The following is a 15,856-nucleotide window of genomic DNA, read 5'->3' on the forward strand; positions in this document are numbered from 1 at the left end:
CAATTATGTTTATTTAGAATTTTAACACCTATTTCATTTATCGAAAAACGTTTTTAGTTTTTAGTTTATACTAATTTATATATCAATATTTAAAAGGTTTTTCGATGTTTTCCATACTCTTGATGGAGTAAACTGATGGTTCCTTGAAATGTGGCATGAAAAAATTGCAACACATAAAAGAATCCAAGGCCATAACATTCATCATTGGTTCACGAGTCACAGAATACAAAAATATTATATAAGAAAATGAAGTCCAAGGACAAAAGAATACAGAAAAGGACACAAATAGACTATGAGAGAGCTCTGAAGATCTTGCCTTGGAAACACAGTGAGCTCAGCCTTTGCCTGTTCTGCAGTCTGGCTCATATCATAACACATTGAACTTTAACTTCTTGTAACTTGAACGTGCAGCGATGCGTGGACGTGTAACAATCAAGAATCACACTAGTTTTTAACGTCTATCATGTAATCCGGAGAGAGATTCCTGAATCAGCATGGCTGCAAATGATTAGTTTTGCAGATTCATTGATATTAGGAATATGCAAAGGTAGCGATCAGCAAATCTAGTAAACTGACGAAAAGATTACCTGGAAAACTGCACGGCGGATGTAGTGAAAGAGTGGAGACCGTGAGGTTTGAGAATTGAGTCATTATTTCAGTGATCGTTTGATGAGAAACTTCAAGTCTTACCCCTATCTGATTATTTTCTGTCTACTGATCGTTGACCCTTGTAGCCTTCCTGAGAACCAACTTTTTGAAGATTCATCCTCTTGCTTTTTCTGACCCCCTTCACCTTTTGCTCCTCAAGAAGTTTCTGGAGCATAGGATTTCCTACGAACCCCTTTGATTTCATCTCTGAATAGATCTCTCTGGCCTTTTCAAGCCACCCACATGACAAAAGGCCCTGTATTGTAGCCAAGTAAAGAGCAGGATTAGCCACTATCTCAAAACGATCCATTTCTGCCCAGATCTTCAAAGCATTTTCTGGTTGCTTTCCCTTGAACAATTTTCCAAGAATAAGAAGAAAGGTCTCTTCTGTAGGACCTAAATCAGAGATCTTCATTTGGCCTAAAACCTCTAAAGTTTTCTCGAAATTTACAGCCTCAAGGAATGCATGAAATGTATCAACTGTTGGACTAAGGTTCTCACTAATCATGGTTGCCAATACATTCCTGGCTACGTCCAGCTTTCCAGCCTCACAAAGGGGGCGTATCATCGAGTTGTAGGTCACTGAATCTGGCTTTAATCCTTCCTCGTTCAACTTTTTCATAAGCTTCATAGCTTCATCAAAGCAATCCTCACGGGTCAACACATAAACCAAGGAATTGTAAACTTCAATCCCTGGAGCCAATCCCCGTTTCTTCATTTCATCGTATAGCCTGAGAGAATCAAAAAGGTTCCCAACTTTAGAGAAGCAAGAGATCATGTGACTGTAAGAGTCCTTGTTAGGCGTGATACAGTAATTCCCCATCTCTCGCCAAATCCTCTTTGCTTCAGTCACATCAGTCCAAATGTTACACCAACCATTAAGAATTACGTTGAATCCCTCAACATCCACCGGAAAGAGCTTTTTGCTTGCAAGCATGAACTCTTCAGCTTTTTCAATGTGGCCATGTCTACACAATGCACATAGCAATCCTTGAAATGCTTCATCATAAGGAGTGTGTTTAAACTTATCCATAATATCAAATGTCCGAATAGCTTGGCTAGTATCATTAGCAGCAGCATATCTACATCAACACCGTCACCAAGACAACCAATTCAATACCTAGCTAGTAAATCTTTCAATTTAGCACAACAAAAGAGAAACTTTTATCAAGAAGACGAAACCGAACCTGTCCATCATGAGAAACATGGCCTTTCTAGTATCCTTTGAAACATTAAACATATCACGGATCAAACACCAAGCAATGTTGAACTTTTGATGATTACCCAACACCCAGATCATCAAATCACAAGATTTCTGATCATCACAGCCGCGTTTCTCTCCCCATTTGAATGCTAGAAAGGCAAGCCTCCATTCATCTCTTAATTCCCAGATTAAGGAGTAGAAAGAATCATGATTTAGATCAAATGATGAGTCCTCCAGAGAAGCCATGGCATCCGCCTCTGACTCCAGCTCAGAGACCTGTCTGATTAAATCAATCAGACCCTTTTCTAACGGAGCCAATGCTGTTAAGTTGATATCAAATGTTTCGGAGATGGTTTTGGTGGAGAAGCGATTAGAAGAGGCAAAATGTGGGAGATAGCTTAAAACTTGAGAATGCACATGACCTGCTCGATGAAATGCTGAAGAGAAGGAATGATTTTGGGAAACTGAGCTCGAAAACGACGTCGACACTGCACGACGTAGCAGAGATTGATGCTGAACAATCCGCCATTGTGGCGTTCGCGCGAGTTTCCTACCAATGGCAACGATCGCGGCCATAGCGAGTGAGTGAGAAGGCTTAAATTAATACATTTCAAACATGGTCTTAATGGGATGAGGATATGAAGTTAATGGGGTCAAAAACGAATATATAGATAATATGGGGTCTAATATGGTAATAAACAAAGTAACACTAATATGAATGGGCCTAAATAGGGCCCATTTTAGATTTCTTTAAAAGATCCGAGAGAGAGAGGGATCTAATTCCTGATAAACCCTAGAAGAAGAAGAAGAAGAAGAAGAAGAAGAAGAAGAAGAAGAAGAAGAAGCAAAACCTGTGGAGATCGAGATGGGAAATGAGAGCAAGAGCAATTTGGGAGGAGGAGGAATTAGGGCAAAGATGGAGCACTATGTCTACAGTGGGGAGAAGAAGCACGTTTTGGCTGGGATCGGGATTATCTCCATCATCTTCGGAATCCCTTGGTATCTAATGAATCAAGGTTCGTTTTCTCTGGGCGATTTAGATTGAAATATATAAATAGATGTTTCTCTGTAGATTCCGAAATGGAAGAGGATGATGATATCAATAGCTGAAAGATTTAGAATCTAAAGTTTCTAACTTTATATTTCTTGGCAAATGCAATCAAGTGGTCGATCAAATAGAGTTTGATTATATGATAATGATGAGTCACAATGTTTATTCTGTTTGGATCATAATAGACTTGCATGATCACATTTTTTACCAAGTTTGTTTGCTTTTTCCCCTGATGATCACACATCGATTCAATTGCATAATCTCAATGGTTAAATATCTTATTTGCTATATGTGACATTTGGTAATATTCTCCTTGTTTTGTTCATTATATAGGCTAATTGTTTCTCTTATTGGCTTTTGTTGTTTGGTAAATCTGGTTTGTTTCAGGATCAAAGCATCGTTCTCACCAAGATTACTTGGAAAAAGCTGATAAAGCTCGAAAAGCTCGTCTCTCATCATCTTCATCCTCGGATAAGTAGTCATCTCCCCCCACTTGGATGGAGACTCTAGTCAACTACATTTTGTGAATGGATCCATACATCATCGTTTCCATGTCTATAAACTCAGCCATGTCTGTTCTAGAGTGTGGTTCAGTTCAGATATGTATCTTTACACTCTACACTTAGGTTTCTTTATCGAAGATATGTAAATTTGCGATAAGTTAAAGGATTCATCCTTTACGATACTGTTGTGTGAGCTGTGAGTTTCGACTAGGACAATCCATAAAGTGAAAGATCAAGATGAGTCTGGTATGGTTTGCTTAATAATCTTTCAGTAACCCAAAAAAAAAATACACGGGGTTTTATCTTGTAAAGGTCACAGGCGATTAATGTATAGATTTAAGCAACATAAACAGTAAAACAATCGTCTACGTGTCAGGGTAGTTATGTCTTCACAGAGGCATGAGTCTTCTACGTTTGTAGTACCAGAGGAATGCCAAAAATACAACAAGGCCACACACTCCAGTAATGGCTAAAACCCATTTGAAAGCACCAGGCTTTTCAAAGAAGTCTATCTCAAAATTCATCCCAAAGATCCCGGCTACAACCCCGAAGATGGCTACAACGAATGTGGCAGTAGTTAGCAGCAGCTCGAATTGGATCAGCTGATTCCGTACGTTATCCTGCAAATTCCAGAAATTTTCAGCAGATTCTTAAGGTTTTCTAAGCAAATAAGATATCTAAAAAAGATCAAGATTTCAAGGTATACCAATTGAATGTTGATGAAATCTTCGGTATCATCGATGTACTCCTTTAACTGAAGAGTAAAGAGAGTTGCAGGTGATTAAACCGCTTTTAAAAGCTGTTAAAACAAGATGATGAATGATCACAAAGGCGAGGTTTTTAGTTACCGAGGTTAGCTTGTTGAGAGTGCTGTCAATGACAACAAAGTATGCTTCCAGCAACATCTCTAGCTCCTCTATATTCTCGGTTGCGTCTTCTGAGCTCCTAGCACTGTCATGCCGGCTCCTTACAATGCTCAAGCTTTTCTCAAGTCTACGGGACTCAGGAGGAGAAGAAACAGGAGAAACTGGCGCAGACAGAGAAAAACAATCATTTGTTCGATAAACAGGTAAAGATTGATCACCATATAAAGATCCTTCCATTCTCTTCTTCTTCTCTGTTAGATACATTTCTGCCATATCCCCATCATCGTCCATTAGCTGTTCAATCTCATCCCGAACCTTCTGAACTCGTCTCGTCAATGCTACAAGTCTGCTCTTTAGTCTACGAGCACGCTCCAAGTTTAGAGTACTGATCTTTGAGGTAAGCTCATCCAATAATGGGTATGCCTCAATCTCTAACTCTGAAGCCTACAAAGGGAAAATCTATTCTCAATGCTGAGCATACTAAATAACAATAAGTTGTGAATCAATCACTGACCTGGGAATCAAGGAAGGTACAAGCAGCTTCAAGTGCAACTTCAAGAGCCCTGAACTCGAAAGGTAAATAATCAGGGGATGAGTTCTGAAGCACATTGTCTAAACTCCTACTCCTCCTCCTGCTCAATTCGAGACTGTCCTGATTCCAAACCTCAGTAACAGAACTTGCCTTTAGTCTCTGCTGCAGCTCAACAACATAGCGAAGCACATAGTTGTCAAGGGAATTCAAGAGCAAAACCTCATCCGCAGTAATAATACAACGGATCTGCTCTAAGTTAACAACAATAGCCTTCTCTCTACCAAGAATAGTTGACGGATACACAAACAAAGGATCAAGCAGCCTTAAATCCCGTGCTGGTAAATCACATCTACGCATCATAGTGAACTTATCAACCTCAATGACCTGAGAATTGGCAGAAGTATCAACACGAATCCACGACTTAAGGCCTTGTCCACGCTTCTTGAGACCCAAAACATCAACTCCAAGGAGTGGTTGTCTCCCTGAAGGAGAAGGACGAGAGCCTGCATCACCTCTAAGGTTAATAGCCGAAGCAGGTCTTGGAGGAAGCAAACGCTCTTTGAGTTCAGACATTGTTGCCAATCTCCAGATACTACAAAACCAGGTAAGTATAAGGAATGAAATATAAAAAGAATCTCTTCAAGGTCTATTTGATAAAATAAATAAAAAGTCAAGAATAGAAATTTCTCCAAGCAGGATCGTCTTTCAAATACCAGAAGCGAAGTAATAAATACAGACTAATCTCTCTGATAAAAAATGGAAGCTTAAGAAAGCATACATCACAAGGAAAAGATCAGAATACTATAGAGTGTTTCATCGGTCATATCCCACAAAATCAGATGGATCGTCCCAAAACAATAAAACAGAGACAATATATACCAAAAAGGTCGGAAATTGTAGAGAAAATTTCAATTCACACCTCCAAATTAACAATCTCCGACAAAGTAACCCTAAAATCTAAATTCGAAAGGATTGCGGAAGTGACTTGGCCGGATTCCGTCTTCTAGTTTGGTTTGAGTGAATGCGAAGAAGAAGCAAAAGTTAGAACCTTTTTTGCGTTTTGGTACTTTGTAGACGAAATCAAATTACATGTAGTGAGTAATGCAAACCGATTCTTAACTAATTTATATTGGTTGAGACTCAAATTTACCGGTTTAACGCAACTTTCATTATAAAATGCTCTAGCTATCTATTTCATTAATGTTTGTTCAATAATTTAATGCATCAATTCAATTAGTATTCAATTATTTGATCCAAGCGTGACGACTAAATGAGAGAATGATATGTGAAATCTGAAATGTTATAACCGGTTTAGGAATTATTCATAGATTGAGGAGACGAAATCAAAAATTATTCGAGTATAGGTGACAACAACGTGCGATTAGAAAAAGTAAAAATAAGGGATCATTGGAGAAGACAATGGATGACGTAAGCCGATGAGAATCTGAAGATCCTCTACGACCCGAGTCCATTTTAGATCCTAACCCGGTGACCCGTTTACCTGGTTTCCTCTCACCACCAAGTTTTGCTTCTAAAATTTTCTGGTAGATCTGAGTCCACAATCATCAGAAATCAACTTTGTGAATTGAAGGCCGATCACTCCTTTGACTTTGTTCTTAGGGTTCATCCTCAAAGGTAATCAATTTATATGGATTACGCAATTTTCTTAACGAAATTGATTAACTTGCAATTACCTGAACCTCCAAAATCGTAAATTGTAGGGTTCTCTGGTGATTTGATGTGCCTTAAAGTTATGAATTTTAGATACGGAGTTTGTATTATTGCCTGATTTCCGATACACATTTCTGTGTGCTTTTTAAGGTGTTTAATGAGCTCTTAGAAGCTATGGGAATGGCGTCCATGAGCTCTGGTACTGAAAGCCTTCGTCTTTGCGTGTTTGACTTAAGAAGAGGCCAACACGAAGGACAGGAACTGGACAAGATCTTGTTCTTCTATCCTCCTGATCTAACCTTCTCCACTCAGCTATCGGTTATAGGTCTCAGTGAAGGGCTTATCACGTTCACGAGGTTAGCTACTAGAGATTTTCCTTCTTTACACAGATTTTTCGAGTTCATGGATTGATTGATGTTGTCTCATGTTCACATAAATTTTGAGCGTTATTAGCTTTTCCTGTATTGTTGGGTGTTCCTGAGACGTGGTTTATGGAATATAAACACAGACTTTTCTCCCCGGAGGCAGCTTGTGAGGTAATTGAAGCAGAGAGACATTCCCATGTTTTCTATGAGGCCGAGCCCGATATCTGGATGGTCATGGTACAACATTATCAACTCTTTCACTTGTTTTAGCAATTGATTTGCACTTTGTTCATATGCATAAAAAGAACAAAATTTGATTTAGACTTTGGTAGATTGTAGAGAAAAATAAGGAGATTGAAGCTGTATGGAGGATTGATGCATTGCGGAGAGTGCTTAAGGAAGTGCACTCTCTCTTTGTTATGTTTCAAGGGTCAATTAGGGCATTGCTTGAGAAAGAACCAACTGGAGGACTTGTAAGATCGCACTTGTATCCATTCATCACAGACTATTTAAATGGTAAGCAATAATCACCAAGTCTATAGCCCACAAAATCCCTGTGTAGTAGCACTTATCAAAAGTTTTTCTATTTTGGGGCAGATCTTTTCGTTGGGAAAAAACAACAGTTACCTTCCTTCCGTGACACTTTGAAAGAGCGTGGAACAGTTCAGATGCTAACTTTAGCTAGAGATGCGGCACTTGAAGTTCAGGTTTGTTTCTCTATCAGAAGATGCGTTTCGAAACAAAAAAAAAGTTCACTATTTTGAATAGTATTATTTAGATGTACAGTCTCTCGTCGGAGTGCTAGATTCATGTGCTGGGACCGTTCGATGCCACTCTGTGATTCTATTTCATGATCTACTGGTGTCAACAACTCTCTCACCTGTATGTTTTCAAATCCCTCATTCGCATTAATCATATTTGCCAAGATTGTTGAGTCGTTAAGATTCTTAAATTATCGTGGTCTGTGTAGACTATATTGTTCACTAATACTAAAAGCTTTAGTCTTTGTCTTCTCTCTCTCTTCTCTTTTCAGGATGATACCGTCGACTTGTTTGCATTTTCTGTCATGAGATTAACCACAAACGCGCTATCATCTGGCACAAGTTCCTGGTCATATCTACGCAAAGGATCCGGTTCACCTCAAATATCTTCTAGATCTACTACGGTGCCCCCTCTTGGTTCAGGTGGTACATTGCCTTCGGGAAATGGTAGTAGCACAGGTCGTGTTATTAGACCTTTGCAGCACGATAAGTGGTCGAAGGGGAAAGATGGGTTTCTTGTAACTGATATTTGGGGTTTAGATGCCACCCCGACAATTTTGATACAGAAGACACAGGAAAGTTTTTACCTTTTGACTTATCAGTACAAGAGTCTCACCTTGGTTCTTCTCGTGCCTATCGCTGCAATTGTTAATGGAGAGCTAGACATCTCATTCGTGAAGCAGCAAGTTATTGAAAACGTTAGCTCATCTCTGTAAACCTGTCTTGCTTCATTGTAAAATCTTTTCAGACTCCATCCCTTATCATCTCTATGCATTTTTGCAGGCATCGACCAAAATCTTGAAAGTCGAAGAGAAGCTATCGAAAGGGTGGGGCGGTGAGAATGCTTACCATGTAAGCGGTTACCGTTACTTACTAGTTGATAATGACATGGAAGTTTCCAGAGCTTCTCCACCAGGAAAGGTAGCAACACTAGCAAAGGTGAGAGAGAACTTCCATCAATCATATTCATATACTGCGATCTCGTGAGTAGCATAAGCAAGAGTGTAACAAAATTGTCTCTGATTTCGTAGGAGTCTTTGCTTGCACTAAACAAGCTAAGGGAAGAAGTGGATACAGAAAAAAACCGCTCGAAGCAAGAGAAAGACATGGAAATATGCATTCGAGCGAAGAACAACACATGGGTCATCGCGCGTCTAAACAGAGGTAAAGAGCTTTACATGGCTTTAGAGAAAGCAAGTGAAACTCTTCTTGATGCTACAGACTCTGTCCAAAGATTCAGCAACAGGTAAAACTTTTTAGTTACTACTACTACTAAAGTACTAACCCATGAATTAGGGTTTCCAAACAAAAAAAATGAAATGATGTTGCCAATTTCTTCAGGTACTGCAGCGGGGCATTCCCCATGGATTAGATTCTGCAATTGTTTGTTTTGATAGAAGTTGCAAAGGAAAGTGTTTTTGAAGTGTTTTGAGATATGTTTTAGATTTTCAATTATAAGATATAAAAGAAACCGTTACAAAGAATGAGAATTTGGTGACTTTTGTATCCACAACTAAAAGTAAACGTGGAACTTGACCCTTGACGGTTTGAATAAAACCTTCGCTTAATCTCAAAGATTAGTTCCAAAATCAGGAAAGCTAAAAACGCTTTTACACAAAGGAGAGATTACTTTATTCACATTTAAGCAATCATTATCCGAGACAAATTTCACTTATTTACATTGTTGTGCTTTTAGTCTCTCTCTGATTGTTATTTATACACATTTGGATGATTTCTTTCGAAATTAATTAGTGAAATCATTCGTTTATCAAGCGTAAGGATTAACGTGAGAGGAGTAATCACGGGTTCCTGCTCCCTCCCATCCCATCCATTCTTCCCACGTGTCGCAATCTGGATCATTCATTCCGTTCAATCCCTCGTCGTATACATCGAACGGCTCAAATTCCTCCGTCCCTTCCATCTGATTTTTAATTTGCTTCAACACAATCTTCAAAGAAAAAAAAACAAAGAGATCAATTTTCATTACAAAAGCGAATTTAAATCTGTTTTAAGTTAACCAAAAAGCATAGTTAGCTTTCATAAGCACACGCTTACATCGTAAGCTTCGTTAATTGTCTGAAACTGTACCCCACAATTGCTTCCTCTACAAACATCAGGATGATACTGCAACAATCAAATCAAAATCGATCAGAAAGATGTCAAATTTTAAAAACCCAGATCTAAGATGATTGAGCTAAACAAAAGGTCAAACCTTTTTAGCGAGTTGTCTGAAAGCTTTCTTGACCTCGTATTCAGATGAATCGGGTCGGATCTTAAGAGTCTTATACGGATCCATTACAGAAGATGAAGAAGAACAAACGACTTTTGATCTGTTGAGCATCTTCGTGTTCTTTCTTCTGCTGTTTTTTAATCGAAACGACGAAGATGATGAAGAAAACGACGATCCTGGTAGACCCGAAAACCCGTTTCCTCCGATCGTTAAAGCAATTGTCATATTTTCTTATGCCGGTGGTTCACAAGATGGAATCAAAGAGAAGATTATGATTTGTAAAAGAAGACTGAAATAAAGGAGAGTTTTTTTTTTGTTGGTAACTCGAAGATTCAATCAATAATGGATTTTAGGATTTAATGGATTGGATAAAGAGAGGAAGCGGGATTATTTATAAAGAAAGGAAACGGTGACTCATCTCAAAGTGTCCTTATCCATAACGCTACCGATTTCCACGGCCAAATTGTTTTTTACTATTTTTACACATACAGTAGATTTATAAATAAAAAAAAAGTTATCCATCCCAACCTTTTTGTTGTTATGTTTAAAAAAGTTTAATATTGTTTTCCAAAAATAAAAAAAGCATCTACTTTGTTCAAAGTTATCTACTTTATTGAGGTCTTAATTCTGGTATGGCTTAACAAAATGTGAAAGACAGAGGAAATGGTTGATAGGTTGTTGGTACTTGGCATGTGTTTAAAGTTGTAGTTAAGTACAATTCAGTTTTCTTTACTAATTAAGTATGTTTTAGATACTGTGGGTAGTAGATTCACGCTAAACTAAGAGCACCCAAAACTTTTTATTTTAAAAAGTAATAAACCATTAGTACGATTTGGAAAGCTTTGCACCACAGTAATACTTTGAGACAATTTGAAGAAATAGTTTTTAAGATATATGTTTTTGGAATTGTGATATTTTGACTTTGAAATCAGTGAGAAAGACCGATCATAATATCCGTTCTTATCCAAAAAACAAAATTATTTGAAGAACAAATATACGAAAAAAAGATTCCTTGGCAATTTGATACTTTTCACCATTTAAAATATCTCATGATTCCAATCAGAACACGCAAATAAATTTGGATCACAAAATGTACCCAACAAAAATATACATCTATGGTCCTATTGATCAAATTTATCTTAAACAGTTTAACAATTTTAATACAAAGCTATTATATAGAGAACTTAGCTAATTTCCCATAAAAACCATAGCAAATTATATAAAAATGTCTTATAAAACATTTAGACAACAACAAACAAAAACATTTCCGTTCACAAACCTTCCACTGTCTATTCTCTTGTCATCAGGTTATTGCGTAATTGATATGCAAGAACAGCACCAGATGATTGCTCAGTGAGTTCTCAAGAAAATTCAAGTTGAAATAGCCAAAACAAGATGTGAAATTTCAAGAAATTTGCTGGAGTCTGGAGACAGCAAGCAAAACAGTCTTCATGATCTTCTTCTTCGCTTCCTCTTTTCTCTGTCGCTTTCATCCGAACTAGAAGAAGATGATGAGCCTGACTCAGATTCAGACTCGGAATCAGAACTGTCAGATCCAGATGATGATCCTGATTCTGATTCCGCAACTTGCTTCTGCCGTTGCATGATGAGGCTTGGCATGTTCTTCAGATACTCTCTCAGATTCTCTGTGATGCCTCCAAGACCAATGGACGTAAAGAAGTTGATTGCAAACCTCGTGTTCTTTGGATTATCCTTAGGGAATATAGATTCAAGTGATTCCTGCATTGTTGGATCCTGAAGCCTCTCATTAAGCAGCCTAATCCCCAAGTGTTCTGACAATTCCTGCAAAAAATGCAAACCAAACAGTCTCAAATACCAATTTTCCACACCTTAACAAAATTTATCAGCAGAGCCCTAATTGTGATGTAACATATCCATAATTTCATAATTCATATGAAACAAGAAATTAATCAATCACATGAACATATCTCCAATCAAATTAATGAGATGAACAGCTCTGAAATTGAGTTTCATGAAATAGTCAAATGAGTTCTGAAGATTCTAGTTACCTGGAATAGGATCTTAATGAAGATACGAGATGAGGAAGTAGTGTCTTCCTCGGTTAATCGAATGTAGGCAAGCACATGCCAGGGGAGAGCATCTGTGCCCAGTAAATGGGCAAAAAACTTAGCCACGTTACGCAATTTGTTTGTCTCAAGACGGTGAATCATGGAATACTGCTGAACAAAGCATTTCTCAAAATTCTCTTGATGAATTTTGTTGATCATACAGAAACGCTGACCCAACAATCCATAGTAACGCAGATATGTTCTCTCCTGAGAGCAACATTCCAGGAGCATTATGCATAGTTCCATCTGCAACATTGATTGGATAAGAATGTCATAAGACTTCTGTACTTGCAGAAAGTCACAAACTTTAAGATGGATTCATTTCAACATTAAACAATAAAATAGAAAAGCAGAAAGCACAGGAAAATATAGAGTATCCGAATTTGGAAGAAGTTACCTCTTGACCTGGTTCAAGCTTAATTTTAAGTAATTTGTGACCTGCTTCTTCAAAATCAACACTGGACATTATGGTCAGGTAGATTGTCCTTCTAAGATTAACAAGATTAGTCTCTGTTTCGTCTCTTATTCTCATTTGTTCTTCATCTTCTTCATCAGACTCATCTTCCTCCTCATCGTTATCCTCTGAACTAGCATCAGAGCCATCTTCATCCTCAGACTCTTCGTCACCGAGTAACTCTTTCTTCAGCGCCTCATATTTCTTTTCGTTCTCCACGAAATCAGGATCAGGTTTGAAAATATCTTCAGTCAGAAAAATGTAGAATTAAGAGCAGTTTCAGTACTTCCAAAATAATAACCGCTCTCTAGAGCATGGAGTAAACTTTAAAATACAATACCAAGCTTACCAAGAGCAGTTTCAGGATCAATTTCATGATCAAGAGAGAGATCATGCGAATATTTTTCTTCAACAAGATCTAGCTCAGGACGAACGGCCGGATGTCCCTGAAAGTAAACCATCAACAAGATTTGCTATCCGTGACAATAAGCATACTGCTACATCTATCACAACCCAAAATATCAGATTCGAATTCAATGTGTCAAGGAGTAAATTACCTGAAATTTCGCCTTCCTAGTAGCAAAGAGACTTTCAATCAAATACTGAACTCTCTTATCTATCTCTCCCTCGTGCAGTATACCACGAAACCTCTCAAAAATCCCTGTATTACAAAAACTAGAAGAGCTTAAACACGAAAATAAAAGGAAGAGCCGTGGAAATATAGAGCATGTATGCCATGAAAAATTGCTGAAGTCCGAAATGAAACAGCTAAGACACACAACCAAATTTCAACGTTATCTTTTTCCAAAAGAACTAGATGGATGGAGTGTAATTACTAGATGGATTATATCATACCAATATATGTCAATAGTCATTGACTTGTGAAAGAATTTGATGGTTTGAGTGTAATTACAAATAGTCTAATGATTCTTCAACATAACAAAACAAGATTTCTATCCAACAAAGAGAGATTGAAATGATTTTTACCATTCAATCCTCTTGGTGAAACGTCTTGAAGCATTGCACCACATTCCGTCACAAACCCAACAGCCACCTCAACACTGTCATCAGTTGGGTCTCCCAGAAGTATGGTAACTAACTCAAGTGCTATGATCTCCTCAGCGACTTGCTGGTTTACTAGATGCGCTATAAATTTTACAGCAGCAAGCAATTGAGGCTGCCAAAACAAATATGAGACATAACAATGTATAAATATGATACATATAAATCAAAATGCTTGACAAAAAATTTAGATTCGAAAAGCCAAAAAAAAGGACAAACCTTGTCGTTACGCTTATACGCTCTCTTTAGCTGCAAAACGACCCTTTTCAATAGAAGTTCAGCAACTTCAGGGAATTTGGCGTTAATAACAGCGACTAAAGCTGCAAAGACGTCAGTGAATCCAGGAGATGCCATTTGAGACTTCATACATGAACGGCAGAAAAGTCCCCTTCCTCTGATGAGATTTTCAGCAAACAGTTCAGGGATTATGTTCTTGATGTTGCTTGCATTAACCTTATTGACGAGCCCATTAATACTTTTACGGAGAGCATCCCATGTAAGCCGTTGATACTCTACGCTGCTTTTATCTTCCACCTCCTTCATCATGCGTGCTAGCTTGAACGGAGGAATATAAACTCCTCCTGTTTTTCCCAAGGCCATAGCATTGTTCTCAGATGGATTGAGTTCTGCCAGCTTGGGCTTTGGAACCTCAATCTTCTTCTCTTCCCTTTTCCTGCTATCTTCCTTTCTCAACTTGTCTCTTTGACTATCATCATATTTATCATTGTGTCTCCTTTCTTTTTCATCTCTAACTCCATCGTCCCTCCGACTCCTATCTTTTCTTTCACTTTCCCTACGCCGACTCCCATTCTCATGCCCATCAGTCAAGTCTCTCTCCCTCCGATCCCTCTTTAAGAGACCTTCACTACCTCTATCATTCTTCTCTTTTCCTCTTCTCTCACTCCTAATCTCACCTTCCTCATCGTCGTCAGATGCTCGATGATCCCTGCGTTTCCTCTGGCTTTCTCGCCTACCTCCCCTGCTCCTCTGCCTATCATCTTCCTCATCAGAAGGTTTATCAGCTATGACTCTACTACCCCTATGACTTCTCTCTCTACCCTGTTTCTCCATGACTTTGGGGCTTCTTCTCCTTCCTCTCCGACCGTAATCATCATCAACCTCCATCGGTTCCTTCTTATTCCCCTTCAAATCATCTTCTTCATCAGAAGAAGTGTCAGCTCTAACTCTATCCGTATTTCTCCCCTTATTCACTCTCCTCTCACCATCACCATCACTATCTACCTCAATTCTTTTACCTCTATCATCCTCAGAACCAGAGTTCGCTTCTTTTCGATCCTTTCTCGACCGTCTAGCTAATTCCTCATCATCAGAAGTCTCTTTTCTTCTGACCTTATCTCCACGGCGTCCCTCACCATCAGCGACAGTACCACCAATCTCAAGATCTCGTCGCGAGCTCTTACGGTCCTCATCATCAGAAACCCTAACACGACGAGCAACATCATCTGTCTCAGTCCTCGATCTTCTAACATCAGGGCTTCTCTCTCGTCTTCTCCTATCCCTTCTTCTAACTCTCTCTTCTTCGTCGGAGGAACTACCGTGCCTACCCATGGATGAGAAAGTAGTACAAACAACCCAAACTACGATTTACAGAGTAAAAGTAAGAACCTTTTATCGATTGATAGATAAAAATCCACCAAGGCCTATCCAAAGATCTGAAACCTGTAGCAAGAACCCTACTGAGATCTGGAAAATCGGCGAGCAAAAGTGTGATAGACTGGCGAAACAAAAATCTGTGTCGATTTGGGTTTTTGTTGTAGATGGCGCTCTTTCGCCGACACGATGTCCTCTTATCGATGCTCAAAACGACACAATGTCTATATGCTTATAATTTTAAATCCAAGGAAACATAAGGCCCAATGGGTCAAGGCCATTTCTTCAGTCACTGTATCTCTTCCAATCATACTTTTCAGACTAAAATCTGCTAACTATTTGGGTGACCAGTTCTTGTAACCAGAAGAAGAGTTTGTCCAAAAAAAAAGAAAAGAAGAAGCTTAATGGGTCAAGAGGCTCAATTTTGAATGAGGATTTGTCGTGAGCCCAAGACTACATCTTATTTCAATGGGTTGGGATAATATTTATCAAATTCGAATATTTGCAAATTGTAAGAAGACCGACGCACATTCCAAGAATTACTAACTTCAAGAAAGATGCTCTGTTTCGTGGCATATGCTCTTACCAAGTTCCAAACATTTATTTTTATAACTCCGTATTCAGTAATTTAATTCTCGTCCTAAAGACACCTAACGCTGCCCCCCAAAGATTATTTTTACTATTCAGTTAGTATTTGGTAAAATAATATGTAGCTTAATATATTTTTCTTGGCTGCATGGAAAATTTATTTCAAGTAAATACAAAAGGTCTTGACTAACACAAGAAATGATTAAACAAAAATAAAGGT

The 15,856-nt window shown here is 38.4% G+C and overlaps 6 protein-coding genes and 1 long non-coding RNA gene across 10 annotated transcripts; 2 read left to right on the plus strand and 5 right to left on the minus strand.

Moving 5' to 3' along the window:
- Positions 1-157: 157 nt before the first annotated feature.
- Positions 158-2,514, minus strand: AT1G80880 (Tetratricopeptide repeat (TPR)-like superfamily protein; the record flags this gene model as incomplete). Of its 3 annotated transcripts, none has more annotated exons than NM_001335018.1 (3): positions 158-484; positions 588-1,730; positions 1,836-2,514. In NM_001335018.1, 2 exons carry the CDS (start codon positions 2,426-2,428, stop codon positions 701-703), a joined length of 1,623 nt encoding a protein of 540 aa, NP_001319433.1. In that variant the 3' UTR covers positions 158-484; positions 588-700. The 3 variants fall into 3 exon arrangements, with proteins under 3 accessions (NP_001319433.1, NP_001323017.1, NP_178203.1); NM_001335019.1 differs by having other exon boundaries at positions 158-498; NM_106736.2 differs by lacking the exon at positions 158-484 and having other exon boundaries at positions 610-1,730; positions 1,836-2,428.
- Positions 2,515-2,634: 120 nt separating this feature from the next.
- AT1G80890 (GAG1At protein) lies at positions 2,635-3,717 on the plus strand. The gene is made up of 2 exons (NM_106737.3): positions 2,635-2,868; positions 3,291-3,717. The coding sequence occupies exons 1-2, from the start codon at positions 2,718-2,720 to the stop codon at positions 3,380-3,382; spliced, it is 243 nt and encodes an 80-aa protein (NP_178204.1). The 5' UTR covers positions 2,635-2,717; the 3' UTR covers positions 3,383-3,717.
- On the minus strand, positions 2,679-3,311 carry AT1G09993. Its single transcript, NR_139735.1, has one exon. It is a non-coding gene; the product is annotated as an other RNA (long non-coding RNA).
- MGT1 (magnesium transporter 1) lies at positions 3,657-5,906 on the minus strand (the record flags this gene model as incomplete). Of its 2 annotated transcripts, none has more annotated exons than NM_106738.2 (5): positions 5,724-5,906; positions 4,787-5,396; positions 4,255-4,716; positions 4,113-4,160; positions 3,657-4,026 (listed from the first exon to the last, which is right to left on the minus strand). In NM_106738.2, the coding sequence occupies exons 2-5, from the start codon at positions 5,375-5,377 to the stop codon at positions 3,796-3,798; spliced, it is 1,332 nt and encodes a 443-aa protein (NP_565247.1). In that variant the 5' UTR covers positions 5,378-5,396; positions 5,724-5,906. The 2 variants fall into 2 exon arrangements, with proteins under 2 accessions (NP_565247.1, NP_001322724.1); NM_001335020.1 differs by lacking the exon at positions 5,724-5,906 and adding an exon at positions 5,518-5,552 and having other exon boundaries at positions 3,796-4,026.
- Positions 5,907-6,137: 231 nt separating this feature from the next.
- Positions 6,138-9,233, plus strand: AT1G80910 (vacuolar fusion CCZ1-like protein (DUF1712)). Its single transcript, NM_106739.4, has 10 exons — positions 6,138-6,439; positions 6,626-6,831; positions 6,984-7,077; positions 7,173-7,356; positions 7,438-7,547; positions 7,627-7,722; positions 7,874-8,299; positions 8,385-8,540; positions 8,633-8,847; positions 8,943-9,233. Exons 2-10 carry the CDS (start codon positions 6,650-6,652, stop codon positions 8,971-8,973), a joined length of 1,494 nt encoding a protein of 497 aa, NP_178206.1. The 5' UTR covers positions 6,138-6,439; positions 6,626-6,649; the 3' UTR covers positions 8,974-9,233.
- J8 (Chaperone DnaJ-domain superfamily protein) lies at positions 9,010-10,220 on the minus strand. Its single transcript, NM_106740.5, has 3 exons — positions 9,814-10,220; positions 9,657-9,725; positions 9,010-9,549 (listed from the first exon to the last, which is right to left on the minus strand). Exons 1-3 carry the CDS (start codon positions 10,054-10,056, stop codon positions 9,370-9,372), a joined length of 492 nt encoding a protein of 163 aa, NP_178207.1. The 5' UTR covers positions 10,057-10,220; the 3' UTR covers positions 9,010-9,369.
- Positions 10,221-10,845: 625 nt separating this feature from the next.
- AT1G80930 (MIF4G domain-containing protein / MA3 domain-containing protein) lies at positions 10,846-15,275 on the minus strand. Its single transcript, NM_106741.3, has 7 exons — positions 13,657-15,275; positions 13,363-13,552; positions 12,933-13,036; positions 12,725-12,821; positions 12,319-12,620; positions 11,862-12,167; positions 10,846-11,634 (listed from the first exon to the last, which is right to left on the minus strand). Exons 1-7 carry the CDS (start codon positions 15,004-15,006, stop codon positions 11,281-11,283), a joined length of 2,703 nt encoding a protein of 900 aa, NP_178208.1. The 5' UTR covers positions 15,007-15,275; the 3' UTR covers positions 10,846-11,280.
- Between the last annotated feature and the right edge of the window lie 581 nt (positions 15,276-15,856).

This window comes from Arabidopsis thaliana (assembly GCF_000001735.4).
Source record: "Arabidopsis thaliana chromosome 1 sequence".
NCBI lineage: Eukaryota > Viridiplantae > Streptophyta > Magnoliopsida > Brassicales > Brassicaceae > Arabidopsis > Arabidopsis thaliana.

Coding starts and splice junctions, on each gene's coding strand:
- AT1G80890 (NM_106737.3), top strand. CDS start 2,718: ATGGGAAATGAGAGCAAGAGCAATTTGGGAGGAGGAGGAATTAGGGCA. Junction 2,869..3,290: donor TTGGTATCTAATGAATCAAG/GTTCGTTTTCTC, acceptor GGTTTGTTTCAG/GATCAAAGCATCGTTCTCAC.
- AT1G80910 (NM_106739.4), top strand. CDS start 6,650: ATGGGAATGGCGTCCATGAGCTCTGGTACTGAAAGCCTTCGTCTTTGC. Junction 7,548..7,626: donor ATGCGGCACTTGAAGTTCAG/GTTTGTTTCTCT, acceptor TTAGATGTACAG/TCTCTCGTCGGAGTGCTAGA. Junction 8,848..8,942: donor GTCCAAAGATTCAGCAACAG/GTAAAACTTTTT, acceptor CAATTTCTTCAG/GTACTGCAGCGGGGCATTCC.
- J8 (NM_106740.5), bottom strand. CDS start 10,056: ATGACAATTGCTTTAACGATCGGAGGAAACGGGTTTTCGGGTCTACCA. Junction 9,726..9,813: donor TCAGACAACTCGCTAAAAAG/GTTTGACCTTTT, acceptor TGATTGTTGCAG/TATCATCCTGATGTTTGTAG. Junction 9,550..9,656: donor CAATTAACGAAGCTTACGAT/GTAAGCGTGTGC, acceptor TTTTCTTTGAAG/ATTGTGTTGAAGCAAATTAA.
- AT1G80930 (NM_106741.3), bottom strand. CDS start 15,006: ATGGGTAGGCACGGTAGTTCCTCCGACGAAGAAGAGAGAGTTAGAAGA. Junction 12,621..12,724: donor TGATCCTGAAACTGCTCTTG/GTAAGCTTGGTA, acceptor TTCTGACTGAAG/ATATTTTCAAACCTGATCCT. Junction 12,168..12,318: donor AGCTTGAACCAGGTCAAGAG/GTAACTTCTTCC, acceptor TCAATGTTGCAG/ATGGAACTATGCATAATGCT.